Genomic DNA, 12,109 nt, shown 5'->3' with positions numbered 1-12,109 from the left:
GTGATCTCTGTGCAAGAGCCCAGCTGTAAATACTTGCAGATCCTATTTTCCTCTCCCTTAGCCTAATAATGAGGATCTGCTGCATCTCCACCAGCCTGAACAAGGAAAAGCCAGCCTTGAAAAGCTGGGCACCACTAGTGTTGGCCAAACCACCCACTCTGTTTTGCAGAGGAGGAAGGCGATCCATGGAAAGGAAAGCACTGCTCAAAGCAGACAGAAAACCTAAGGCAGAGCTGGCGACAGAAACCCCTGAAGGACACCCAAAGCGCATCCTGCTCGTTCAGGGCACTCAGGAGAAAGGCAGTGCCAAAGCCAGCATCTGCCTTTTTCCATAAATAACTGAACCCACAGCGAGCTGTGGGATGGACCACAGCTCCCACTGGAGATGTTGCCTTCTGCCAAAACCTCAAGTTCTCTGCAGTCACCTCTCATTTGGATGGGGACCAGCTTGGTTCCCCAGCGAGGTGGAGATTTGCAGGAGCAAACGACACTCCTGGTCCAGCCTCTGGAACAACAACAGAAGCAGTTTCTTAACCTGGACATCTTGAAGACCAACTCCATCGGCTCAGAGTTAACACATGACACTGAGGGGTCACTCAGCCAATGAGGGGACAGTGATGACTTGTCAAGGTCAGTGCAATGGTAACAAATCCTTGTCCTCCCTTTCCTCTGGTTTCCATTTCTAAGGAGTCAGCTCCCACGTGTCTGCAATGTGACCTACAGCTAAGCTGTGGTGGGGAGGATGCAGCAAAAAGTGAGGACTTTGTCCTTTGGGAGCCACCTGGGCTTCCACCACGGCTGCTTCTGCTGACGTATCATGTGTATTTGCAAAAATAAATTAAATCGAATTTGAGATGCGCTCGGAAAGTCAGAGTTGCGTAACAGCTTGTTTCCCACAGGCTTGGACGGCTGCTCAGAATGTTCGTGGTCACGTGGCAACTCCAAAATCACTGCCTCCTCTTTTTTGTTATTATTTTCATCAGCGAGTTAACCCTATACAGACTGAGGCGACCTGCTGCAGCTCCTACAGACGGCAACACCTGACAACACCAGCAGCTAATGGTCCACTTACACCAAAGCTTCTGCCCAAACCCTGCAAAGGGCTGATAAAGCAGGGAAAATATTTACTGTCATTGGATGTAAAGACACCCACATGCCAGGGCAGGGAAGACAGACGCAAGGAAAGCTCTGAAGGTGAAACTGATGGTTCCATAAATAAGGGATTTAACGGAAATCAAAGGACTGATAATGCTGGACAAGACAGAAGGCGAGAGACTCGTGTAGTAGCTCACTTATGCTCAGCCCTAGAGCAAACTGGGTAACATTAATGTAGCTGTTTAGGAAACGTTTCCACTCAAGACTTGAGGCCAGGCTACACTTTATGTCTGTACAGCACTACGCGGAGCACCAGGACTCAGCACTGTGGACAACCAGGCTTCTGGACCTCACTTTAGTGAGTTCAGGAGCTCAAGAGCAGGTTAAGCCAGTTGTAGAGGCACAGTGTGGCTGTAAGGAAGCAGGAGCCCTGGGACACGCTCCAAAACCAGCTCTGACACACCGCAGGATGCTCCTAATGCTCAGCTCCCGCTCTCTGCAATATTCCTGCTGCTCTGACACAATCTCTGGGTCACAGCGTGCTGCTATCAGCTACAGTGCCGTGACACTGCAGCTGTGCTGATGTTGGTGGTGCTCAGCCTTATATGGGCTACAGGAGTAACCAAGAAGAGAACATGACCCCCTTCCATGGAAAAAGAATAAATTCGTTTCACCTGATTTACAAGAAAGAAGAGGTTGAGATTATTCTAGGGTTTGCTCCAAGAGGAGAAGGGAGCTTGCCCTGCCCAGACAGCAGGTGTTCTTCGTCTCAGACCATGCAAATACTCAGTACCAGGGCTCTGGTGGACTGAAGGACACGGGGTTTTGCTTCTAACAACAGCAAAAGCAAAAAAATTCCTGTACCTATGTGCAATACATCTCAAAGTCTGTTTAAACCAGTCAGCCTTGTGCTCAGGCTCCCAGATGACACTGGAAGAGAACTTCAGACTTGGTCGAGGTTATAGGAAGGGACTGGTAATTCTGTGTTTAAACTGGGGCTGAATTTGCCCTCCTTTCCACAGATGACCATTTCATTCTTCAGGTCGGCACATCCCCTCCAGTGCTCCAATATCCCCACACACAACGTGCTCTTACGTGTAACCATGGACCCCTCTGAACATGGCAAGGACGCTTCAACGCCCCCAGTTTACAGCCCGTGCAGCCCAGCTCAGCTGGTGGCAGCTTCTCACCGCCGCTCAGGAGCCCAAAGCTCAGAAAAGGCTTTTTGCAACGAGCTCTCCCAGCCTCACTCCAAACCTGACGTTTCCTCTCTTGGTGCGTCAGGCCAACCGATGCGGGGATCTACCGAGTGACCTCATTCAGGGAGGAGGAAGAGCAGGAGGAGGAGGAGGAAGGGAGGTTCTCAGCTATCGCTTACCACTGGCTCAATGGCGAAAACATCATCGGAGAACAGCATGGAGTTTCCTTGCACCTCTGCTCTCCGTTGCTGGTGGGTGCGGGAGAGAAGGGAAAAGCGATCTCGGAGAGTGGGGTCCGGCGAGCACTCCTTGAGAAAGCGATCCATCTCATCCTCTTCCCGCTTCCACAGCTTGCGACACAGCCTGCAGCCACAGGGAGAGACAAACCAAGTGGATAATTTAATCAGCACCATGTTTGCAGAGACTGTCGTGTCAGCGCAGGGGCAGCAGCGCACGCGGGGACGGGCAGCAGCGGCGGCTCCGCACGAAGCTGACCCTGAGCCACGGGGTCCCAAAACGGGTCAGGTCATCACTTGGTGCTCGCTGGCACGGCAGGGAGTTTTACTCCACGCTTACAAGCTAAGAAGAGGTGTTGGACAGCTGGTAGCCCTCAAGAAGAGCCTCCTGGCTCAAAGCCACTGCCGCAACCGATGGAGAATCCACCAAGGACCTCAACGGGCTTTTCCTACCATAGAGCTGCTCCAGGGAGGCAGATGAGGAGCACCCACTGCAGTGCTTCACTGGGAAGGGGAGAAGCAGCAGGCTTTCAGCTCTAGGTTACTAGCATCCCTCCATTTTTTCCTTCCCTTCTGGAGTTGCAGGGATAAGCAAACAGTACCCGCTCTCAGTTCCCTACACCACGTTCCACCAGAGGATCCCAGAGCACTGGAAAAGCAAACTGACTGACTCAGGCATCACGTCACCTCGGTGAAACCAGTGGGCTTACAGGCATGAAAACAGAAGCCCTGAGAAGTCCTGGTTTCAGCTGGGACAGAGTCAGCTCTTTTCAGCAGCCAGAAGAGCTCCGTGGTCTGGTTTGAGTCTGGGACTTGCTCCGAGAACGCTGACAGCGCACTGGTGTTTGTAGTGGGCACTGAGGCCTCAAGGACTTTCCAGCTGCCGTGTTCTCACCAGCGTGCAGGAGCACAACAGGACAGGGGGGAGCATGGCCAGGACGGGGTGGGGTCCACGACTCTCCTCATGATTTGTACTTGGGCTTAGGATCGAGGCCAAACTGGCCAATTAGCATTCCATATCACGCAGCGCCATGCCCAGTATAAGAGTGAGGGACGGCTGGAAAGAAGGGCTTTTGCCCTTCCGGGACTCTCACTTTCGGACTCCGAGTGCTCTCTCTGCCTCGCTCTCTATTTTCGGGCCTCCCGTTCACCCGGGATTTGTCTGTTTCGGGATCGTTAGTTCGGGACGAGACGGGCCTCGGTCCCGGGGCGGTGAGCAGGGACACCGCACGTCCCTCGTTCGTACATGTTTATCCCCGTCCATCCCCGTACACATATGTATCGGCAGCGGAAGGAGTAAATTGTGCTTATCTCAACCCACGGGTCTCTTTTCTTCCTCTCCTTGAATCCTCTCCCTCATCCCCGGGGCTGGGGGAGGGTGAGCGAGCGGCTGGGAGCAGTTTAGCTGCCGGATCAGCCTGACCCACGGCAGCCTGGCACCACCCAATGAAGACGTCAGGACCAGCACCTCTGAATCCAAACCCTTAAGTCCAGCCTTGAACCATCTTTTTTTTTTTTCTTCCCCCTTTTGGCCTTCCCTGCAGAGCTTTGACACAACAAATCTCTCCCTTGCTTGGCAGCAGAAATCATTCCAGCGTTTCCAGATGACAACCAAGAGAGGAGAAGGGAGCGCTGTTACGGAGCAGCTGCTTCCCAGCTGGCACATTGCTGTCCCCGGTCACACTTCAGCCCCCTGGCCATGAAGAACCAGCAGGTGACAGCTCTGGGGGGATGAGTGGAGGGCTCCATACACAGCAAATCGAGGCAATAAATGGGACAGCCATCATCTCCCAACTGAATTCAAATACCATTAGGAAGGAAATAGTGCCACGGCCGTTACTGGCTGCACGCAGACAGAGCCTCGGGCGAGCGCTGTCACCAGTGCCACAAACCCTTGCTTTGGCCAGCTGCCCGCAGAGCGCAGTGGGAGGTGTTTCTCCACGGCTGACCTACAACGCTGTACATCGGGAGGGCTTCTAGCTGCTGAGGAGAGCGACCCTCAACCCAGCCTCCATCAATGGACAATAATTCCACCGTTCCATCCCAGAAAGTCCCGCAGGAGGAAAACAGAGCGAACCCCTGGAGAGACCTTCTAACCAGCCAGGTCTTTTTGGGTCGCATCTCAGTGCAGGGTTCTGCACTGCCTCCTCCCATGAAAACGTCCTCTGCTCCGAGATCTCAAAAGCTTCTCTGACAGCAGGACAGTGGCCTCGAAGCTATGACCCTCCCTAAGATTGCAGGTAAGGAAGTACAAAATGTCCAGGTCAGTGTCTGGGACACAAACTGGCAGAAGACAAAGTGTAACAGGGGGAAAAAAAAAAAATCAGGTTGAAGTCTACTGTGGGGAAACCTGGTTGCTTCTGAGAGGCAAGAGGATCACCCAGGGTCCAGTCTGAGACAGGCAGGTGGGAAGAGATGGGAAAGGAATGGTCCAGAGCAGTACCAAGAGAAGGTCATGAGATAGTGAGCTTGCGTGGAAGTCACACACTGTAATTAAAAATAGAGAACAGTGGAAAACTAGTTTTGGCCTTCAAGGCACTTCTGACCTAATTACGTTGAGCTCGATTTGCTCAGAAGCCCTTCAAAAGCGCTCCAGTTGAAGGCAGTTTCCTGATCAGTTACGGCTCAGACTAACTCCCATATACCGACATCCACCCGAGCCTGAGAAGTCACACAAGGATCCTTAAATCGCCCAAGCTTTCCTGTGTGGTTTCCCATTCACACCCCCTCCAGCTGTAAGTGTTCCTCTGCTGCCCAAAACGACAATTTCAAAGCTTCACCAAAGACACCCTTTGAAGAACCTGCCCCATCTCTCACCACCATGAAGACACAGGTTGCTGAAGCCCAAATGCACTTCCAAGTCCTGTGCTGTCCTACATTCCCCGCAGAACCCCCCATCTCCAAACTCTCCCCAACCTCCAAGGACAGATAGAAACACCTCATTGTGCTGGAAACCAGGAGGGTGTGAGACAATTCAACATCCCACAGCAGGACGGCCTCAACCTTCTGGACCAAAGCAGCACTCCACCCTGCACGTGCTGGAGAAGCAGCCTGCCAGCTTATCGAGGCCGGAGTGGAAGACACTGCAGTAAATATGGTAACAGTTGTGTTACCTGCAGCTACGTTAAGTCCCAGGTAACGAGTGCCGACACATTCCTCAGCCTCATGGACCCTCTGCAGCCCATGCATCTCTGGACCTCAGTGCTTTGTGGCTCCCACAAAGAGAATCTGCCCTCTGAGGAAATCCAGTCATGGCAATCAACCCTTCCTTCCCACAATGTCATCCTCAGCCAGAGTATGGTGGAAGTGGTACGGGAAGTGCTGAGGTCCCTGAAGCCCACGGACACATACCCTGACACCATGGATGGTTTACTCCTTCTAAACCATTCAAAAGCACCAACACCCCTTGGAGGCCATGCGTGCAGCGCATCTTAGTGAAATGAATGTTTCAAACAAACCTCTGCTTCTGCTGATCCTCCTCTTCCTGGTTAACAGAAGCCTTCCACTGGAAGTGGGCGATGATGTCGCTCTGATTGTGGATTACCACAGATCTGTAGTTCGTCAGTGTCAGGCAGGTCTTCTCGATTGTCACGGAACTACTGTCTAGCCTGATGTTGACATCTACAGCTGTTCCGTAAAGGCTGGTGTGGACATCTTCACCTGGAACAAAGCACAGGAGAGTCTTTGCTCATCTGCTGATGGAAATACAAGGAACAGAGCAAACCACAGGAAACACAAGAAAGTGTTACAGCTCGTAGCAGCATCAACAATTCCACAGATCAGGACTTCATCACATCCCGATAGCTGCGTGTGTACAGCAGGAGGATACCTTGGACACCACCTTAAGCACCTTATTTCTGGTTGTGTTTGTAGACATGCATCGCCAGGGTGACACTATTGACAGTGAGATTTCTCAGATGTGCCCAGGTGGCCTTGGGGATGCCATCCCACCCACGTCATGGGGAACTCTGCTCCAAAGTCATTCAGGTGACTGAGGAGTCCCACCTCGGTCACGGCTCACCCAGGCTTCTCCTGCAGGCACACCACCAGTGTTGTGTCTCTCCTGATCCCTCGCTGCTGACAACCAAAGGGGTCTGGGGGCACGTGGCAGAGAAGGGAGGTTGAGAGGAACAAGTGAAGTGACAGCACACGGCAGGATGGGACACAGAAGTGAACCTGGCTGCACTGCAGAAGCAGTGCCCTCGCTTGCTGTGGGTTAACGAAGAAGTGTCAAAACGAGACTGGTGGGGCATGGCCCACACTAACCCGCCTGTTCCAGTCCTGCAAGCCCATTTCTTCAGCCAGGACCCTGGTGCCAGTCTACACTGAGTATTCCCAAGCTATTTAATGATGAAAGGGAGCACACCTGATTTCCACCTCAGACCTCGCTGAAGAGGAGAGCGCCCCTGGCTCTGCACATCAACTGATACATGACTGGAGTCTTGCTGGAGCACCTGCCAGCCCTTCGCCCTCCAGAACAGACTCCCAGCAAAGTGTCCCTCATTTCCAGAGCTTTCAAACCTTCGTTATTCCCAACCAAGTAACTTCTAGGAGTCATTCGAGATCGAACTGCAGTATCAAGGCCACTCCTGTTGCAGGTATTTCCCAGGTGAGATGCAAACAAACATCAGACATGCTTTGGGGAAGGTCATGGCCACTCTGAACTCCCTAGAAATGGCATTTCTATGGACTGGTCCTTAAAGCCTCAGAGTCAGCCCCAGCTGACAAGTGCAGCAACCCAGCCTTATCCTGGTGAGCATCGCCAGCATCTCTTCACGGCACAGGTTACAGCAAGGCAGCCTGATCTGCTTTTAAAAGGCCACCACACAACAATGCAAGGAGAAAGACGTGCTGGATGGACTCCTTAAATCCAAAGCCAAACAATCACATTCATCCTGGGAAGAGAGAACCCCTTCTTTGGTGGGGGGCTGGGGAATGAAGCAAGACTCACCCTTGTTGATCTCTACAGTCATTCGCTCATCTCCACATCAGGAGAATTCAGCCCTCACACCTGTATAACCCTCAACTTCTCTGCTCTTAAGGGAGTCTGGAGTGGCAGGGATTTGTGGCCGGAGATGAGTTACATTGCGAGAAAACCAGCAATGTTTCCAGCCACTGGACAATCTGCTTCCTATAACAGACAAATCGGCATCTAAAAATAACCGACGTTCAGAAGATTCACAGAGGTGGGTCCGCCTTATGAGCACTGTCCTTCCCCTCCACTGGATCCTTGGTGTCAAGCAGAGGAACCAGGACCTAAGAAATGGGAGACACGCACAGCGCTCCCAGCACGCACAGCTCAGGTTCACGGATACACGAGCTGATGCTCTACAACGATCAAGACTACAACCAACGCCAGGAACTACTACAAAATAAACACCGTGAAAGCTGTCACCATCTCACTGTTCAAACCCATGGCCACAGGGGTCTGGAAAAATTCGGTATAGTTCTCATCTCAAAAAGCCAAGCTGAAGCATTTGAAATTAAATAGAGAAGGGGAGAAAGTACAATTAAAGGTATGGAGCAGCTTCTGTAGGAAGACTGAGGAGGATTCCTCAACCTAGAAATCACACGGGAGATAGATGGGAGAGGTTTGCAAAAGGATGAATGGCCTGGGAAACATGAATGAGGAAAAATCTGTCACAATTTCTCATAAAACAGGAACGTGAGGGCCTGAAGTAACGCTATTAGTCAGAAATTACACCAAAGTAGCAGTACTTTTCCAGGAAATACTCCTTCCCTGGGAACATACCACCATAGAGGCTAATAGCTGTAATTCCAGAGAGCAACTGGACAAATTGTTGGAAGATAAAACAAAAGAAGCTATTAAACAAAGACGAGAACAACGCCTCCAGCACTGACCAAGGGTAGCTCCAGAGCCCACGAGGGAGGAAAAGCACCTGCGCCGCCTGTTCCTGCACGCTTTGCTGAACATCCCCATCCCCTACCGCTGCTCTCCGGGAGAGGAGCCGGGGCCGCAGCCACCCTCACGCTCCCGGCTGCGGGCACCGAGGGCTCTCCTGACGGCCGGAGGGTTTGCCAGAGCAACTTCTACCACAAAGCGAAGGATTTGGCACCGTGCTGAATCCATAACCCAGCAATGGGCCGGTACAGCAGCGCGGGCACAGATGGCAGCGAGGCGGGAGCAGCCGCAGGTCTGTGTGCCGGGCAGAGGGGCTGACACCGAGAGCGGAGCCGTCGGGGCTGGCCAAGGGCGGCCACAGGCTTCACGTCTTGGGGGCCAAATCAGATGTGACGTTTCATTTAAGAATCTCAGTTGTTTAATATCCAATTTTTTAAAAAAAATAAATCTGATGTAGCACCAGGCACTGCACTTGACAGGGTCATGTCCACGGTGTGCAGGCTGGGATGCTGTGCTGCCACGAAAGCACAATTTTCTGTCTCTAGATGTACCTGCCCCATCATTATTTACACAACACGATCTTATTGCAGGCTGTCAGCTCCCTCATCCTCACAGGCTTTTGATGCATGTCCCACAGATGGCAGAACACAGCTCTCGCTCTGCCACCCCAACGAAGCAACGCCTGAACTTGAAATTAAGAGCCAGACATTTGATACAGCAGAAGAGCAGATGCTCTGGATTGGGCACTCCTGGATGATGCTCTTCGACACAGCACAAACACCACCGTGTTTTATTCCGGCACCCATCTCCATGACTACAGATGCTGGTATCTTAGCACATCATAACTTTTTACTATCCTGAATCAAGAAATATGGTATTGGGTCATCCTTCCTGAGGCCTATTATGCAAAGAAAAAAGAAAGAGGGAATTTACAGTAGAGCTAGAACATCCTTCTGAATTCTTCTAATGCTACATGATCTTCTTGGTGAAAGAGGGAATGGTTTTCAGAGCACTACAAATGGTTCTTAAACAGAAAGACAAATTTTGTTTAGCCTAAAAGTACACCTCAATGGATGGATGAGCAAAGCCTTGAACAAGATTTCAAAACAAATTTCAGGTTTTATGAAGAACGCTTTCCTAGCATTCAACAGGAGGACTTTCCTTCACTGATTACCACTCTAAATATTAGGAAGCTGGTAGCCAGATCGATTGGTCTGAAAGGAAAAAAAACAGCAGCCTGCTGCATCTCATCTTCAGACACGTAATTCTTCCTCTATCCCTGTCACTCCCTCGCTGCTGAATCTGGATGTGAAATCTCTTTGGGAGTGCATGACAGAAAGTTGGAATATTTGGGTAGCACGGAAAGCGAGTTTCATTTCAGAAGATTTGTCCGAAGACTGTGCCTTGTTCTCATCTCCATGAACGCAGCTGGAGAGAGACAGGTCCTGCTGCTTTTCCACCAGAAGTCCAAGCAAGCAATGAAAGCAGAGCTCTACACTCCGAAGGGTGTCATTGTACCTCCGCATCCATCTGCAATAAGTAGTTCTTTTGCTTCTGCTACTACCACACCCAATCGCCTCACCACTGCCAGCAGATTCTTGTTCTTCAAACAGCACCCAAAGGGCTGCTACTACTGCTTTACACCAGAGAAGTGAGTCATCACTGGATCTAGAGAAAGTCACCCACAACTGGATCCAGCCCTCCCCACCATATGCCTTCTGCTGCACCTCCGGCAGAGCTACCACTAGACCCGAGTCAGGAGCATCGCTCCGAGCCGTTCCGCTGCCGGGGAGCTCACGGCATCCCCTCCGAGGTGCGCTGGTCCCCACCAGCCTGAGAAAGGCCACGTGCCAGCCCTCACGCCTGTGCTTCCAGCACCAGGGCAAAACGCAGAGCAGGACAGTCATTGTTAGGTGTTTCTCCGAGGCCATCGTTAAACCATCCCATGATTTACTCCAGCTCTAAGAGCAGCTTCTTTATAAACTTAACACTAAAGAACTGCTGCTAACATGGGTGTTTCTAAAGAATCATTCCCAGGCTACAACGAAGCTCAGAGCATCCTAATCATTCCTGTCACCTCAGTTCTGTCCTCTACGGGACAGGCTGCAGGCTCTGCCGACAGCTCTCCTGCACGTTAAGAGCCATCTCATTTTCCATCATAGAATCACAGAATCATAGAATGGTTTGGGTTGGAAGCGACCTCAAAGATCATCCAGTTCCAACCCCCCTGCCATGGGCAGGGACACCCTCCACTACACCAGGTTGCTCAAAGCCTCATCCAGCCTGGCCTTGAACACTTCCAGGGATGGGGCAGCCACAGCTTCTCTGGGCAACCTGTGCCAGTGCCTCACCACCCTCTGAGTGAAAAATTTCTTTCTTAGATCTAATCTAAATCCGCCCTCTTTCAGTTTAAATCCATCAGGCTCCTTCTCGTGCACCCTCCTGTAACGGAGCACCCAAAGTACTCCCCATCACCTCCTCTGCACCGTGCTTAGGACGACCTGTTTGCCTTGTTACGGGATGAAATACTCCGGCACAGGAACATCCGGGAGCCGGCACGGAGGCTCTGTTCTGCCCAGCGGGAAGGAGCCTCGCAGAACGTATCGAAAGGACAACGAAACCGCCGGACGATGAAAACGGCGCCGCCGCGTATCCAGGATGCCACGGGCTATTTTTAATCATTACTGCTACTGCAGTAACGACACGCCAGGGTACCTGACTGCCTGAAACATGGCTTTTGGCCCACGGGGAAAACAGCGCAGGAACGTTCATTCTGACTGCCTGGCAAAGACATGCCCAATGTACCACTTAATAAATCAATCAATCACTCTTCGGGCTGCTCTTGTGCTTCTCAGCAGACGTGGATTGATCCACAAGGAAAGGAGGCTAACGAGTGGTCAGCTCTGCCCTCAAACGCACCCAGAGCTAACGACACTTCAGAACACATCAGTGATGTCCACTGATGCTGGGGCAGACACGCTGCAGGAGAGGATGACCTGCAATAAGAGATGAAAACCACATTCTTCCAGAAATCTTTCATCTGATGGAATGGGGTACGTGGAGTTACATGGAAGTCTGTTCCTATGCATAGCTGGGGATGAGAAAAACAGCCAAAAGGAGATTTTGAACTTCCAAATGACCCTCTTAGTGCACACACCCCAGCCTGTGCTCATGCAGTCAACTCCGCGGGTTGCTTCAGCAGGGCTTTTGTCAGGAGGGGTGTTAGGTAGTTGTGGAGCTATAAAGGTGTGCAGAAAAAAAAAGCCTCAAGCAAATGAAGCACAAATTTAACTCCCCTTCATCTGCCCTCAAAGTGATGGACCATCTGTCTTGAAACACGAGGCCCTGGAGAGGGGGCAAAGGCCAGACTCTGTTTGCAAGAACAACCTTATCGAGAACAGTATAAAAAAAGTACTATTACAAGCAGTTCTAGCCAAGGGGAACCAAGACATGAAAGAGCTACTGTCTATTAGCTGTTTTGACATAAACACTCCAGAAACCAATCAGACTCACCCAATCTAATGGACTTGGACCATAAAAGCCTATAACCAATTAGTTGTGTAAAGTGTTCGTTACCAACCCTTGGGCTGTTGCAACGCTGCTACTGTTAGGATGCACAGTCAGCCTACAGTTGCAGGAACTCCTATTTGCACCTTCTCTGCCTGCAATACACGTCTCCCTCCTTCAGTTTTGAAGGACACGGTGTGCACCACGCA

At 51.4% G+C, this 12,109-nt stretch overlaps 1 protein-coding gene across 1 annotated transcript in view; it reads right to left on the bottom strand.

Moving 5' to 3' along the window:
- The window catches only part of HYDIN (HYDIN axonemal central pair apparatus protein), a 104,423-nt gene that overhangs the window by 63,951 nt on the left and 28,363 nt on the right, over nucleotides 1-12,109 (bottom strand). Inside the window, exons 8-9 of the mRNA XM_086621241.1 lie at nucleotides 5,989-6,190; nucleotides 2,474-2,657 (exon numbers count right to left, since the gene is read on the bottom strand). Of these exons, the coding sequence (XP_086477367.1) occupies nucleotides 2,474-2,657; nucleotides 5,989-6,190 (386 nt within the window). The remainder of the gene's footprint in view (nucleotides 1-2,473; nucleotides 2,658-5,988; nucleotides 6,191-12,109) is intronic.

The sequence above is a fragment of the Tauraco erythrolophus genome, chromosome 15 (assembly GCF_009769465.1).
Source record: "Tauraco erythrolophus isolate bTauEry1 chromosome 15, bTauEry1.pri, whole genome shotgun sequence".
NCBI lineage: Eukaryota > Metazoa > Chordata > Aves > Musophagiformes > Musophagidae > Tauraco > Tauraco erythrolophus.
This window is presented reverse-complemented; position numbering and strand designations above follow the sequence as displayed.